Below are 17,184 nucleotides of genomic sequence, written 5' to 3' on the forward strand. Positions count from 1 at the left end.
GATGTCCTCTAAGACCTAGAGGAAAAGTAAGAGAGGGCAGAATGTGTGGTGCCCTGGTGAGAGTGGTGGAGTGTAAATGCCCTGAGCGAGGGCCTTTCAGGCTTTGGGAAACTGCAGTTCCTTCTGAGGACGCTGATTCTAATGAAGCTGGGTGGGCCCAGGGCCAGATTCTCAAACAGTGAGAGAAAAGCCTGGAATGGAAAACTGCTCTGGGCAGTTCATTATGGTCGGTGAATGAACATAGACGAGTTTCCACCTGGGGCAGGAGTGGAAGGCATCCTGTGCCCTTATGCCAGCGCGGTTGAATACAGCCCGAGAGCTAGGTGATGGATATTCATCATCTGCAATGGTTTCCTGGGAGGTAAGGGTGAATCTCTCAGGAAGGGAGGCCCAGAAGCCACTGGCAAGGTACTCTTCTTCTGCCTTAGTGGGAGAGCCGGAGCTGACTCTATTCAAATGGCATTCTAATTAGGTTGTCTCAAGTGTCATTTGGCCATTCCTAAGCATGGGCTAGATTTTGGGTGGTGATTATATGAATGAAAATAGTGGTTGAGATGGAAAAGCAGCTGAGAGCGAGGAAAAGAGTTGGTCCTGGACTCAAAGTCAGGAAACATTGAGCTGCATCCAGCTGAAGAAGACTCCTCCGCACACAAATTAAATAATAGATCATCTAGGAGGGAAATTCTACTGTGTTTTGTCTATGAAGCAACACTTTGGGCTGAGTTGGTATTCCCTGTACTATTGTGCTAGGTACTCTGAGGTTTCCTAGATAACAATAACAACAGCAACAACAAAATTTCCAGAGGAAACTGCGGTAGGATCTGAGTTCCAAATACTAACACAAATAACTGCCAAACATTAATGATCTAATACACGCCAGGCCCTGAGCCAAGTGCTTTACTTTCATTGCACACACTCCGACAGTCGTATAAGACTTTATCAAACCTGCTTCACAGATGAAGAACCTGATGCTCATGCAGCTTGATAATTTCCCCATAATTACATGGCTAATAAGCAACAGGGTTGGGACTGTATCCCTGCTAGATTAGGGTGGGCTCCAATCCAATACGACTGGTGTCCTTACAAGAAGAGGACATTAGGACACAGACACACACAGAGGAAAGACCATGTGAAGACACAGGAAGAGAATGGCCATCTACAAGTCAAGGAGAGAGGCCTCAGGACAACTCAACTCTGCCCACACCTTGAGATTGAACTTGTAGCCTCTGGGACTCGGAAAACACATTTCTGATGCTTAAGCTCCCCCAGTCTGTGGTACCTTGTTATGACAGCCAAAGCAAACAAATACACATGGTCTGAATTCATCTGAGTGTATGTCATTCCTTCTCGTCCCAAACTGAAGCTGACTTTTGTCTTGCTATTTACTTCTCAGGAATCCATGTCTCTCAGGCAACCAAATGAAGGACCCTGTGGTCAAGCTACAAAAAGTACACCTAAAGAAGTGCTATGGACTGAAATGTGTTCCCCTCCAAAAAAAAAAAAAAAGTATATATATATATATATGTTGAAGCTCTGAGTCCCAGTGTGATGGCCTGGAGATGGGGCCTTTGGGAGGTAATTAGGGTTAGATGAGGTCCTGAGAGCGTAGGCCCTCACGATTGGATTAATGTCTGTATTAGATCATTCTTGCACTGCCATAAAGAAATACCTGAGACTGGGTAATTTATTTTTAAAAAATAGGTTTAATTGGCTTGTGGTTTGCAGGATGTACAGGAACCATGGAAGTATCTGCTTCTCGAGAGGCCTTAGGGAGCTTTTACTTATGGCAATAGGCAAAGAAGGAGCAGGCACTTCACTTGGTGAAAGCAGGAGCAAGAGAGACGGGGGGCATTGCCACACACTATTATATGACCATATGTCGTGAGAAATCACTCACTATCATGAGCACAGTACCAAGGTGATGGCACTAAACTATTAATGAGAAATCTGTCCCCATGATCCAGTCACCTCCCAGCAGGCCCCACCTCCAACACTGCAGATTACAATTCGGCATGAGATTTGGTGGGGATACTGATCCACACCGTATCTTGCTTATAGGAAGAAATGCTTGCACTTTTCTCCCTTTCTCTCTTTGCCATGTGAAGACTCACAGAGAAGGTAGGCATCTATAAGCCAGGAAGAGAACCCTCACCAGACACCCACCATACTGGCATTCTGAGTTTTGGCTTCCCAGCCTCCAGAACTCGGAGAAAATAAACGTCTGTTATGTAAGACCCTCAGTCTATAGCATTTTCTTACAGCAGCATGAAATAACTAAGACAAGAAGGAAGATGACGAGGAGAACCAACAGAATTCAGGGATTGTCTGTGGTTCCGTGAGAGCCAACTCTGTCCAGGTGCCAGCGTTTCAGTGCATTCCCAGCAATTTCCCGAATTATAGCACCCTTCCACAATGGTCTTGCCCCATATATGCCTGCCTGTCCAATTCTGGAATCTAGCTTGCTGCTAAGCTCTTCATGGTTGCATCCTTTAAAGGCTGTGCCCTACTTTCAGTGGAACAGCCAAGAGTCACCTGCCCTTCTCCTGACATAGAACAGTTCTACTTTCTGCAGAAGTCCCTGACTGTCCCTGTTCCTCACACTGGGGCCCCTCTAATAGCAAAAATACATTTGACTTTGAATAGCGACCTTTAGACATCTGATCATCCTGCTGCATGTCTTCAATGCATTCTTAAAATGTTTTCCAAATGAGCTGGCGAGTAGCGTCTGATTTTGGCTTGTAACGTATCAGTTCCTGGGATACAACCCTGTAGTGAGAAAGTGTTTGAAACCATCCTATATTTACAGTAGGACTTTAACAAGCTGTCTCATTGGAAACTGGCCACAGAGCACATACACAGATGGTCAAAAGCCAAGGCCTCTTGTATTAGCTCAGGCTGCCATAACAAAGTTCCATAACAAAGTACCACTGGGTGGCTTAAAGAATAGATCGATGTTTCTCACATTTCTGGAGGCTAGGAAGTTTGAGATCAAGATACTAGCAGGTTTGATGCCTGGCGAGGGTCTCTTCCTGGCTTGTAGACAACTACCTTCTCTGTGTGTCTGCAAATGGCAGAAAGAGAGAATGCAAGTAAGCTCTCTGATGTCTCTTATAAGAACAGTAATCCCAGCATGAAGGTCCCACCTTAATGATATAATCTAACTCTAATTACTTTCAAATACCTCATCTACAGATACATCACATTGAGTCTTGGGATTTCAACATATGAATTTTGGTGGGAGCAGGGACACAGTTCAGTTCATAACATCTCCTTCATAAGTGACAGATGAGGAAGGACTTTCTAAATCACTGTGGAGCAAATATCCAATGAAGCTGAATTCCTAAAACCCTAACGTTTTCCTAGGAGATAAAAAGTGGTGCCTTGGTAGGCATGTTAGCTGATTAAAAATGAAAAAAATCAAAACATTAAAAAATGAAAAAGAAAACTTTCTTGGCACTACTTCAGGTCCGCAGATCGGCCCCACAGGAAAGACACAGCTTTCTATATGTCTAATGGCATCTGAACAGATGTTCAGGTAACAGGAAGGTAGCAGAGACCCACAGGTTAAGGCTTCAACCATGAATTAAAAGAATGAGAAATTCTCAGCCCACTAAGGTTTCAGATATTATCGCAAATGATAGTGCAGAAAAGTGTTAGTAAGTGAAGATAGTTAGTATATCTAACTATACTAGTAAGTGAAGAAGTTACTATATCACACGAAGGGCTGAGGTTTACAGGATCCTTAGAAAACTACATGTGATCCTGTATTTGAAAGCATCTGTCATACGGTACACACTTAAAAAAGGTTGGAGAACTTAAAGAAAATCTGGCTTTCTCAGAAACTCCTCCCAGCAATGAAGAGGGCTTTTGTCATAGCAAATGATAACAGTTCCTTTTTGCTGAGCACTTACTATGTAACAGTTTATGGGAGAGACTATAGTGCTCATCCACATCTCATCTTCCTCTCCTTCCTGGATACATGGGAACAGTACAGTCCACTTGTAGTTAGGAAGGGTCATGTGACAACCCCTTACCACTGAAACATGAGTAGAAGCATTGTTTGTCACATCCAGACATCTGAGAACCAGTGTGCCATTTCCATGCTTTCTCCCTCCATCTGACAATAAACATGGCAGCCTCATGTTGAGATGGTGGAATCCCAAGGTGGAAGTTGCTGCCTGGATACCTGGGTCACAGGAGAGTGGAGAGGCCCTGTCAAACCACATCAGGACTCATGTGCACATAAAATAAACTTGTGTTTTGTCAAGTCACTCAAATTCCATGGTTTGCCTATTGCATCAGCTAACAGTTACTTCAGTTACTTTAACTGACAAGTACACAGCTACTATTTTTGCTGTTAGGCTTATTTAGATATTTTAATTAAAAAGAAAATAGTGCCTATATTCTTGTTGCAAAAAAAAAAAAAATCTAAAATACAGAGAATTCACAATTCTTCTCTGTATAAAGTTCCTCCACAATTCAGCCTGCACCTCAGAGGTCGCCACAATTAGCAATCTGCTGTGTACTATTTTATTTTATTTTATATTTCATTTTTCTGCTTTAGTTTGATTTTGAATGCATTTATTTCACAAATCTGTTCACTAAGTGTTATAAAAATGCTTGTATCACCTTTTGTCTTTGTATAAATTAATTCAACAATAATTTCAGTCAAAATTAGTAGTCACAAGAATTTTTCCCCTTTATACAGGGTGCATATCCAGGGGGCCTTCAAAAAGCTCATGAAAAAAATTGAATTAAAAGATAAAAATAAAAAATATGAACTAATTTCTGATCATAAACTATACCAAGTTCAAGACATTCTGTAAGTGATGATACCAGATATTTAGTCCATTCCTAAAGAACTGAGAGTCCTGGGAATTTAACCATATCAATGCAGTCCTTTCACATTGTTAACTGAAGACAACTGAGTGTCCTTTGAAAACTTCTCAAGATTTGGACTGTGGGCTTTTGCGTTAATGCTGAAATGAGTTAAGACTTTGGGGGACTGTTGGGAAGGCAGGAGTGGTTTTGAAAGGTGAAGATGTGAAATTTGGGAGGAACCACAGGTGGAATGATATTGTTTGGCTCTGTGTCCCCACACAAATCTCATCTTGTAACTCCCAATATTGCCACATGTTGTGGGAGGGACCCAGTGGGAGATAATTGAATCCTGGGGTTGGGTCTTTCCCATACTGTTCTGGTGATAGTGAATAAGTCTCAAAAGATCTGATGGTTTTAAAAACAGGAGTTTCCCTGCACAAGCTCTCTCTCTCTTTGTCTGCCGCCATCCATGTAAGATGTGACTTGCGCCTCCTTGCCTTCCGCCATGATTGTGAGGCCTACCCAGTCACGTGGAACTGCAAGTCCAATAAACATCTTTCCTTTGTAACATTCCCAGTCTCAGGCATGCTTTATCAGCTGTGTGAGAAGCAATAAATACAGAGGGGTTCCCTACTTCATTTCAAGGTTTATAAAGTAACAATAATCAGTATAGTGTGGAATTGTCATAAGATTAGAAACACACAAAAGAAGAGAATAAAGTCCAGGAATGGATCCACATGTATATGCATATACATAAAAGCCAAGTATTGATAAAGATACAAATGAAGATTAGAGGAGAGAAATGATAGTGTATTCAACTGGCTCGAGATCAATTGGATATCCATATGCAAACCTGAATTTCAATCCATAATTGCTTTCTATCTATCTGTCTGTCTATCTATCTACCTACCTACCTATCTATCTATGTGAAAAGGGAGAGAAAGAACGAAAGATAAAGATATCATAAAGAATTATCTCATGCGATTATGAGGTCCGGTATATCCCAAATCAGTGAGGCAGGCCAGCACGCTAGAAACTCACACAACATTTTAATGTTAGTCTTGTGGTAGAATTCTTTTCCAGGAAACCTTGGTCTTTTCTCCTAACACCCTCAACTAACTGGATGAGGCCCATCCACATTATGGAGGTTAAACTGATTTACTTAAAATCAACTGATTGTAAACGTTAATCACAACTACAAAATACCTTCACAACAATATCTAAACTACTGTTTGACCACACAGCTGAGCACTATAGCCTAGACAAGTTGACGCATAATACTAATCATTGCACATATCTTACACCATACAAAAATGTAACTCAAAATGTACCACAGACTTTAAATATCAAATTTACACTTTTTTTTCTAGGACAAAACAAAAAAAAAATTGTGTTACCTGAGGTTAAGTGTTAGTCAGCTCAGGCTGCCATAACAAAATGCCACAGACTGAGTAGCTGAAACAATAGAAATTTATTTATTTTTTCCACAGTTTTAAAGTATGGAAGTCCCAGATCAAGAAGTGGTGGGGTTAGTTTCTGGTGATGGCCTTATTCCTGGCTTGTAGATGGCCCTTTCTCAATATGTCCGTTCTTGGCCTTTCCTCTGTGCATGTGCAGAGAGAAAGAGAAACAGAGAGAGAGAGAGCTAGTGCAGGTACAAAAGTAATTTCTTCTCTCTCTTCTAACTTCTTAGTAACCACACTAATCCTATGGGATCCACGCCCCACTCTTATGACCTCTTTTAACATTAATTACTTCCTTAGAGGCCTCATCTCCAAATATAGACACCCTGGGACTGAGGGCTTCACAATATGAATTTAGTGGAGGACATAAGCATTAGCAAAGAATGGACATGTAGATTAATAAAACAGAATAGAGCTCAGAAATAGACCCGCACACATATAGTCAGATGATTCACAACAAAGGCAATAATGGTGAAAGTACAGTTTTTCCAACAAAAGGTGCCTGAAAAATTAGACATCTATACACAAATTATAATAACCTAGACACATCCTTACATATTCCACGAAAATTAACTCAAAATACATCATACACCTAATGCAAAATGCAAAAACTATACAACCCTCTATAAGAAAACATAGGAGAAAATTCACATAACTTTGAGTTCAGTGGTGAGTTTTTAAATTCAACACCAAAAGCACGATCAATGAAAGAAAAATTTGCCAAGTTGACTTTATTAAAATAAACATCATGTGCTCTTCAAAAGACAATGTTAAGAAAATGAAAGCAGAAGCCACAGACTAGCAGAAAACATCTGTGGTACACATATGTGGTAAAGAACTTGTCTCTACGACATACACAAATTCTTAAAGTGCAATGATAGAAAAAAATGAAAATAGTCAAAGATCTGAACACACGCTACACAAAAGAAGATACACACATGGCAAATAAGCATAATAAAAGTACTGAGCATCCTTTCTCATTAGATAATTGTGTACTAAAATGAGATACCACTACACACCTATTAGAATGTCCAAAATCCATAAAAAAGCAAAACAAAGAAAACAAAACCAAGACCAATTGCCAGTGAAGGTGTGGAGCAACAGAAACTCTCATTCATTGCTGGTCGAAACGCAACACGATACAGTCATTTTGGAAAATAATTTGGCGTTTTCTTAAAAAGCTGAACATAGACTTAGCATAAGATTCAGCAGTCATAATCAATTTACCCAACTGATTTGAAAAATTAGTCTACATAAAAAGTTGTATATGAATGTATACAAAAGCTCATTTCATAATCACCAAAAATAGAAGCATCCAAAATGTATTTTGTTTGGTGGATATATATATATATACACACACACACAACCAGACAATGATACTACTACTCCTCAATGAAAAGGAATAAGTTACAAGCCACACAAAGTTATACATGACTCTTCAGTTCATTATGTTAGGTGAAAGAAACCAGTCTAAAAAGGCTACATAGTATAAGATTCTATTCATATGACATTCTGGAAAAGGCAAAATTATAAAGACGAAAAACCTGTCAGTGGTAGCCAAGGGGTTGTCTGACAAGCACAAGGGATTTATCAGGGCAGTCAAACTAGTATGGTAATACTGTAATGGCGGATGCATGCTTGCTTTCATCTGAGTATTTGTGTTCCCCAAAATTCATGTGCTGAAATACCAAGGTGATGGTAGTAGGTAGAAGGTGGGATATTTGGAGAATGACTCGATCATTAGAGCAGAGTCCTCATGAATGGGATTAATGTTTTTATAAAATACACCCCACAGAGATCCCTTGCCCCTTCTTCCATGTGAGGACATAGGGAAAAGGCTGCTGTCTATGAACTAGGGAGCAGGTCTCCACCAGACATGAAATCTGCCAGCACCTTGATCTTGGACTTCCCAACCTCCAGAATGTGAGAAATAAAGTTGTGTTGTTTATAAGCCACCCAGTTGACACTATTTCTGTTATGGAAGCCCAAATGGACTAAGACAATGGCACGAGGCATTTGTCAAAACCTATAGATCTTTAAAGCACAAAGAGTGAAGCTTAATGTACATGAATTTTAAAAGTAACTTAAGAAGTTGGAGAACCATGGGACAGAATGTAGAATGTTCCACACACACACAAACCTACCTAGCTGTATTACAGATGTATGAAACCACCACAGTGAAGCAAGTAGGGGAAAGTTACCATATTTGGGTACTCCATCAAAGAAATATATTTTTTATAAAGTATAAGTCCGCCAGATAAGCGTGTAAAATAGTTGAACATTTGATAATCATTTATATAATTTTTCAGTTATGTAAACTATTGGGATTTTGTTTAATAGAATGTCCTTATCTTTTAAACATGCATATAGAATTATTTAGAGATGAAATGGCATAATGCCTTAGATTTGCTCCATGTTATTCCACAAGCTGATATGCAGGTAGGCGAGTGTCTAACTGGAACCAGATTTGCTGTGTATTTCAAGTTGTTCATGCTGGGTATCAAGTATACTCGGTTCATTATATTAATTTCTATTACTCTGTATGTGTGAAGGTTTTCCCTAATACAATGTTTTTTATCATAAATATGCCATTAAAAGTGAAATCCTAAATGAAACTGACCACTTTGTAGAAATAAAATCAATCAGTAACCAAACTGATCCAAAAAGAAAACATCATTTAAACTATAAAAACTGAAACTGTACAACATTCAAAGCTGAAGCTACCCTTAAACATTCCAGGTTAGGCAGTTTTGGAGGCCAATTCTACCAAATGATCAGGGAAAACTAACCAACATGTTATCTCATCTCTTCTAGAACACACAAAATATTGACAATTGTTCAATTCATTCTCCCAGACTAGCGCTCCTGGATTCAAAAACCAGACGAGGACCACATCCCACCCCTTATGGGAAAAAAAAACCACATTAAGTAAGCTCCCTTACATAACAGTATATATCCTACGTAAATTACTAGCATATTAAATGAGTAAACAGGCTCTGCCCAAGGAAATACCATATGGTTTAACATTAGGAAAAAAAACCTCTTTCATTGTAATTCCTTACATACAAATGGAGGAGAAAAAAATTTGATCATGTCAACGGGTACAGAAAAAGTTTTTTAAAGAAATTTAATATGAGTTCATCATAACAAAAAAAAAGTATTTAACCTATATTCAAAGAGAACTTCCATTTCCTAAAATCAACAGCAAACATACTTAAATGTAAAACGTTCGAAGAATTATCAATCAAGTCAGGAACGAGAAGTAGATGTAGACTATTATCTCTACGTTTGAAATCAGGATTGAGACACAAAGAGCTATAAGTATCAAAATGAGTAACTGGTATGAATATTGGAAAAACACGTAATGTTTAGTGATAATACCATTGTTGAACTTGAAAATTCAAAGGAAAAGGTGTGTGGAAAATTCAAGTGCATCGGCCTTCAGAATGAGATGCACAACAGATTACTATTGCAAAATCAAAATCTTCATCTCACAAAAGCAATAACTAATTACAATTAATAGACAATTTGCCACTTGCAATAGCAACAAAATCCAAGAATTACCTGAAAAGAAGTCTAATGAAAATGTATAAGTCTTTATAGAGACAACTATCAAAGTATACGGACATATTCAGGTAAAAAGAGACTGGAATACATAGAGGAATATAACATACTCATTAATGGGGAACACAACAGTGTAAAAATGTAAACTCAGCTTAAATTATTTACAATTTAGTGCCTTACCTGTAGCCGCCAACATTACAACAAATTTGGGCTGCTGTGTTTTGCTTCCCAAATCAAATCTGGAAAATTACAGAATGGAAACAGAAAGTTAAAAAACAGTATCAGCAACAAAATCTACGTAACAAAACAGAGAAAGCCCACGGTGAGACTGAAGACTGTGTTGAGCTGGTACTTGTGTTTGACACTTGCAGTGTCGGTTGGAGGGGGTTAGCAGTAGGGATGTTGGGGAAGTTTGTAGCCTGCCTAGACGGCAGATGACAGAATGGGTGGAATAAGTTTTTAAATTTCCACTTCACTTCATTGCACAGTCTGAGGCAGCCCTGAAAGCACGATGCCAAGAGCCCCGGGAAACAGCAGGACACCAGGAAAATTGGGTTGGTTAAGGCAGTATGGCTCCAGAGTTCTGCTAACAACAACCTGAAACCAACACTGTGGGAGAGGAATTACGTTTTAAAAAAAATTATTTCAACAGAACACAAAGACTGAAATAGAATAGGATATCAGAGTGAATTATGCATACTAAGGGTAGGTGTTAGTTCATAGAAATAAATAAATATATATATGTGTATATATATATATTGCTACCTACATATATACTTGTAAGATATGTAAACCCTATTTCTTTGATTCAGAGAATAAATCATTTGGTACCAAAAGTTTGCCAAGTGTAGCTCTGGCTGGGGAGGAGCCCCCGTGGGAAGGTGTGCGTCTTCTCCCAGAGGTCACTACAACCGCGGGGGCTGCCGCCCTGCAGGGAGCACCTGACCTGGGACCCGCAGCCATTCTTTACAAGGGGTGCAGCTGTGCAAATGCTCAGAGGTGACAGAAACAGAGCATCTCCTGCCCATCACTTCATCCAACAGCCAGGGGTGAGGAAGAGGACCCTACTGAGTGAGGACTGAGGGTCCTCCCCCGCCCCCCCCCACACACACATAGAGGGACCACAGAATCCAGCTCAGCCCCTCTTGTCAGCCCTGGTAAACACAGGCAATGATGTCACCCCGAACACAGCCCTTCCCCCAATGCCACTTCGGGGAGACTCAGAGACTTGGTCTGAGTGGAGCAGAAACCATTGGCAGATGATGGCGGTCCTGACTCAGCCAGGCATCAACTTCAGGCCCCTGAGGGATGGCCGAAGCCTCCTCCCACCCCCAACTCCCCTGATCCCACTATGACATACAGCCTCAGGATCCCCATCCCAATCTCTACCCCTTCCCCCATCACCATCTTCGTGCTCACCCCCATCCCCATCCAGATCCCCATCCAGGCCGAATCCAGTTCCACCCCTGCTGTGAACCCAGGGAAGTACTGTTGCCCGGATGTGACATCAGTGACTGCGCATTGGCGGTTAGACAGCCGCGAGATTCTCGCCCTGAGCAACGGCCTGATGTCGGCGGAGGGAAGCACGCCCAGGCTTGGTGAGGAGGCAAGGTGAGACGCTGAGGGAGGACTGGGGCACGCCTTACCCCAGATAGAGGGCCCCAAATAATCCAGCGCTGCCTCTGCTGCCAGGCCTGGAACACTCGCAAGGGAAGACGTCCTGAAGGCGGGGTCGCCACCACCTCACCCCGCCAACCCCCACTGCTTTAACCACAGAGAACTCTGGGGACAGAGCTTAATGTGGCCAGGGCAGGGCTGGTTAGAAGAGGTCAGGACCCAGGCTGTTCCAGGAATCAAGGTCAGGACCCCAAGAGGCGACTGAGAGCAACCTAACCACCACCCCCACCGCCATTCCCATCCCCCAACACCAACCCCACCCCCATCCACCAACACCAACCCCACCCCTATTCCCCACTTCCAATTTCCATCCCCACCTCCACCCCCATCCTGGCAGAATCCAGGCTTTGCGCCTGGTATCAACTCACAGAAGCTCCGGGAATGGCGGCCAGGCACGTGAATCCTGAGGTTCACATCTACGGCTAAGGGAGGGAAGGGGTTCGGTATTGTCAGTATGACCTTTGGGAAGCAGCAAAAGGGCCCAGGCCCTCCTGAAAGACAGTGGAGTCCTGAGGGGACCCAGCATGCCAGGACAAGAGGCCCTCTGTACCACTGTCTCAAACTGAGGCACCTTTTCATTAGGCCACGGGAATCCTAGGCATGCAGAGCCACTTCAGCAGGGGGTTGGGGCCCAGCCCTGTGAGGAGTCAAGGGGAGGAAGAAGAGGGAGGACTGAGGGGACCTTGGAGTCCAGATCAGTGGAAACCTTGGACTAGGGGATGCTGGGCACAGTGACCGAATGTGCCCCATGCTCATTGCGCCTTCAGAGTGACAGAGGGTTGAGGGCTGTGGCCTGAAGAGTGGGACTTCAGGTCAGCAGAGGGAGGAATCCCAGGATCTGCAGGACCCAAGGTGTACCTCCATGGGGCCCCCATCTGGTTGACAGATGCAGTGGTACTAGGCTCTGCCAAGCATCCAGGTGGGGAGCCTGAGGGAGGACTGAGGGTACCCCTGGGCCTGGGACAGAATGTGGACTGTGGGCCCCAAAAAATCTACCCTGCCCCTGCTGTTACCTCAGAGAACCCGGGCAGGGCTGTCAGCCGAGGTCCCTCCGTTATCCTAGGATCATTGATGTCAGGGAAGGGGAGGCCTTGGTCTGAGGGGACTGCACTCAGGTAAGTAGAGGGAGGCTCTCAGACCCTGCCACGAGTGGAGGTGAGGACCAAGCAGTCTCCTCACCCAGGGCACATGGACTTCAATAAATTTGGACATCTCTCGTTGTCCTTCCTGGGAGGATCTGGGAATGTATGACCAGATGTGGGTCCCCTCATGTTTATCTCTACCATATCAGGGATGTGAGTTCTTGACATGAGGGATTCTCAGGCCAGCAAAAGGGAGGGATCAGGCCCTATAAGGAGAAAGGTGGGGGCCCTGAGTGAGCACAGAGGGTACCTTTCACCCCAGTAGAGTGGGGACCTCACAGAGTCTCGCCAACCCTCCTGACAGTTCTGGGAATCCATGGCTGGGTTTACTGTCTGCACATTGAGGGCCCGTGGATTCTTCTCCCAGGAATCGGGAGCTCCAGGAAGAAAGCAGTGAGGACATGTCTGAGGCAGTATCCTCAGGTCACAGAGTAAAGGGAGCTGAGATAGAGCCAACAGTGAAGGTTTGACTTGAATTCACACCAAGGGCCACACCAGCCCCAGAACACGTGGGACTCCAGAGCGTCTGGCCTCACCCTCAATACTTTGAGTCCTGCAGCCTCAGCATGTGCTGGCCAGCTGTAACCTGAGGTGCTCTCTGACTTCCTCCTTCAGGTTCTGAGGGGACAGGCTGACGAGGACCAGAGGCCCCTGGAGGAGCACGGAAGGAGAAGATCTGTAAGTAAGCCTTTGTTGGAGCCTCCAAGGTTAGTTCAGTTCTTGGCTCAGGGCTCTCACACATTTCCTCTCTCCCCAGGCCTGTGGGTTTCCATTGCCCAGCTCCTGCCCACATTCCCGCCTGCTGCCCTGACCAGAGTCAGCATGCCTCTTGAGCAGAGGAGTCAACACTACAAGCCTGAAGAAGGCCTTGAGGCCCGAGGAGAGGCCCTGGGCTTGGTGGGTGCACAGGCTCCTGCTACTGAGGAGCAGGAGACTGCCTCCTCCTCTTCTACTGTAGTGGAAGTCACCCGGGGGGAGGTGCTTGCTGCTGAGTCACCGGGTCCTCCCCAGAGTCCTCAGGGAGCCTCCACCCTCCCCACTACCAACAACTATACACTCTGGAGCCAATCTGATGAGGACTCCAGCAGCCAAGAAGAGGAGGGGCCAAGCACCTTTCCTGACCTGGAGTCCGGCTTCCAGGCAGCACTCAGTAGGAAGGTGGCTGAGTTGGTTCATTTTCTGCTCCTCAAGTATCGAGCCAGGGAGCCAGTCACAAAGGCGGAAATGCTGGAGAGTGTCATGAGAAATTGCCAGTACTTCTTTCCTGTGATCTTCAGCAAAGCATCTGATTCCTTGCAGCTGGTCTTTGGCATCGAACTGATGGAAGTGGACCCAGTCGGCCACTTGTACATCTTTGTCACCTGCCTGGGCCTCTCCTACGATGGCCTCCTGGGCGACAATCAGATGATGCCCAAGACAGGCCTCCTGATAATCGTCCTGGCCATAATCGCAAAAGAGGGCGACTGCGCCCCTGAGGAGAAAATCTGGGAGGAGCTGAGTGTGTTGGAGGTGTTTGAGGGGAGGGAGCACAGTATCTTCGCGGATCCCAGGAAGCTGCTCACCCAAGATTTCGTGCAGGAAAACTACCTGGAGTACCGGCAGGTGCCTGGCAGTGATCCTGCATGCTACGAGTTCCTGTGGGGTCCAAGGGCCCTCCTTGAAACCAGCTATGTGAAAGTCCTGTACCATATGCTAAAGATCAGTGGAGGACCTCACTTTTCCTACCCACCCCTCCATGAATGGGCTTTGAGAGAGGGGGAAGAGTGAGTCCGAGCACACGTTGCAGCCAGGGCCAGTGGGAGGGGTCTGGGCCAGTGCACCTTCCAGGGCCCCATCCGTTAGTTTCCACTGCCTTGTGTGACATGAGGCCCATTCTTCACTCTTTGAAGAGAGCAGTCAGCATTCTCAGTAGTGGGCTTCTGTTCTATTGGATGACTTGGAGATTTATCGTTGTTTCCTGTTGGAATTGTTCAAATGTTCCTTTTAACGGATGGTTGAATGAACTTCAGCATCCACGTTTGTGAATAACGGTAGTCACACATAGTGCTGTTTATATAGTTTAGGAGTAAGAGTCTTGTTTTTTATTCAGATTGGGAAATCCATTCCATTTTGTGAATTGTGACATAACAGCAGCAGTGGAAAAAGTATTTGCTTAAAATTGTGAGCGAATTAGCAATAACATACAAGAGATAAAGAACTCAAGACATTAGAAGATAGTTAATTCTTGCCTTATACCTCAGTCTATTCTGTAAAATCAAACAAATATGCATACCTGGATTTCCTTGGCTTCTTTGAGAATGCAAGAGAAATTAAATCTGAATAAATAATTTGTCCTGTTCACTGGGTCATTTCTTTTCCATTCACTCAGCATCTGCTCTGTGGAAGGCCCTGGGTTAATAGTGGGGATGGTAAGGTAAGCCACAATCACGTCTACCCATAGGGTTGTAGAATCTAGGAGCTGCAGTCATATAATTAAGGTGGCAAGAAGTCCTGTAAGATGTAGGGGAAATGTAAGAGAGGGGTGAGGGTGTGGGGCTCCAGGTGAGAGTGGTGGAGTGTAAATGCCCTGAGCTGGGGCATCTTTGGCTTTGATAAACTGCAGTTCCTTCTGAAGGAGCTGACTCTAATGAAGCTGGGTGGGTCCAGGGCCAGATTCTCAGAGAGTGAGAGAAAAGCCTGGAATGGAAAGCAACTCTGAGTGGTTTATTTCGGATCGGGGATGAAGAGAGAGGAGTCTCCACCTGGGGCAGGAATGGAAGGTGTCCTGTGCTTTTGTCCCACTGCTATTGAACACAACCCAAGATCTAGGTGATGGACACCCATCATCTGCATGGGTTTCCTGAGCAATAAGGCTGAATTTCCCGGGAAGGGTGGCCCAGAAGCCACTGGCCAGGTGCTTTTCTGCCAGGCAGGGAGAACCAGAGCTGACTCCACTAAAAAGGCATTCTGACTAGCTAATCTCAAGTGCGAATTGACTAACTGTAAGCACGGGCTAGATTTTGGATGGTAACAAAATACATGAAAATAGTGGATTGGGTGGAAGGCAGCTGGGAGAGAGGGAAGGAGTTGGTCTTTGACTCAGATTCTAGAAGTTTTGAGAAGAAGGATATATTAACACGTACATTGGGTTAAAGTGAAAGGGTGAACATAGTTTAACATCTAAAATATTTCTAAAATTGTATTACAAAAATGCTGTACCAATTCAAATTCTCATAAAAATCACAATCGATTTAAAATTCTGAAATGTGGACAGGACATTTCTTCTCTGCTTTGAGAAGGATTTGGTCAGACTGAAGAGGAGCCAGGTAATGAGAGCAGACAGGAGACCCTCAGCCCGTGAGGGAGGATCCCGGGAGGATCCAGGGGAGAGCCGTTGCTGGCGTCCATGAGAGAGACCACATGAGAAACCAAGTCCACAGAACCCCAGGCAGGCTGGCACTCCGAGCTCTAAATCCAGAGTTCAGGACGGTGGAGTCGGGCCTGAGGGAGAGAAGGGGGAAGGAGGAGGGAGGACAGGACAATGAATAGGAATAGGCTTGGGAAATCCCAGCACCATCGTCACCAGCTGGAGGGGGCCCTGTGATCTGAGTGGGCGGGCCTGTTGGCTGAATGCACCAGGGCTGTGCTGGTCAACCTTCCTGCCCTCAGAATCCCCTTCCCTCTCTCAGGAAGAGCTTGGCTGACTCTCTGCATCATTCTGGGCCAGCTGCCTCTCTTGAACACTCCAGTGGTCCTTTGCACCTTCACCAGCGTCCCAGATGTGGGAGCTGTCTTCATGCCTGCTCGGGGCTGGTGTTTTATCCCCTGGGGACCCTCCACAGAGTCTGGGCTATGTGAGTGGGTTGCTGACTGATGACCAAATGCCAAGACAGGTCAGGAATGCAGTTGAAAGGGGCAGTGGGACTGCATGGAGGAGAAATGGGAGGAAGAGTGCCCAGGGACTAGTCAGCTCAGACTCTGCAGATGAAGGATTGGCTGTGGACGTGCCTTGAAAATGATCCAGGTGGTGACTGTGTCTCAGATAGCCATCTGTGGCTTCTGAACTCTTGACACACAAGGGGACAGGTGTCCTAGGGCAGTGATCACTGGCCTATGTTGCCAGCAGACATTGTCAGGGGAGAGGGCTGGACCAAGGTCTGAACGTGAGCAAGTTGTATGGCAAGGCAGTGGAGGTGGCAGCTTTCCTTGTTAAGCTGATGGGGACATGCGGGGTCCAATACAGGAAGCATCCTGTTGGCAGCATCCTCACTTCCATGACAGTGTTTGGTCCAGGGGAGAAGACGTCTGCAGTGACCCTCTCCGTGGTAGTTTCCACGGGATTTGTGAACTCAAATGAGCACAGGTGAAGGAACTGTGGGTTTTGTCATGTAGGCAGGAGGCCCAGGACGGGCAGACTCCATAATTTGAATCAAAGTATTCCCATGCCTGATAACTTCATTCATCCCATGCACTTACGCATTCCTACAGAAAACTTTCATTGAATATATGCTGAGGAAACACCAAGTCAACAAAACACA

The 17,184-nt window shown here is 44.6% G+C and overlaps 1 protein-coding gene across 1 annotated transcript; it reads left to right on the forward strand.

The window, feature by feature from the left end:
• Positions 1–13,417: 13,417 nt before the first annotated feature.
• LOC102132531 (melanoma-associated antigen 3-like) lies at positions 13,418–15,007 on the forward strand. The gene has a single exon (XM_015444332.3). The coding sequence runs from the start codon at positions 13,490–13,492 to the stop codon at positions 14,432–14,434; it is 945 nt and encodes a 314-aa protein (XP_015299818.3). The 5' UTR covers positions 13,418–13,489; the 3' UTR covers positions 14,435–15,007.
• Positions 15,008–17,184: the final 2,177 nt, after the last annotated feature.

This window comes from Macaca fascicularis, chromosome X, assembly GCF_037993035.2.
Source record: "Macaca fascicularis isolate 582-1 chromosome X, T2T-MFA8v1.1".
Taxonomy (NCBI): domain Eukaryota; kingdom Metazoa; phylum Chordata; class Mammalia; order Primates; family Cercopithecidae; genus Macaca; species Macaca fascicularis.

Coding starts and splice junctions, on each gene's coding strand:
- LOC102132531 (XM_015444332.3), top strand. CDS start 13,490: ATGCCTCTTGAGCAGAGGAGTCAACACTACAAGCCTGAAGAAGGCCTT.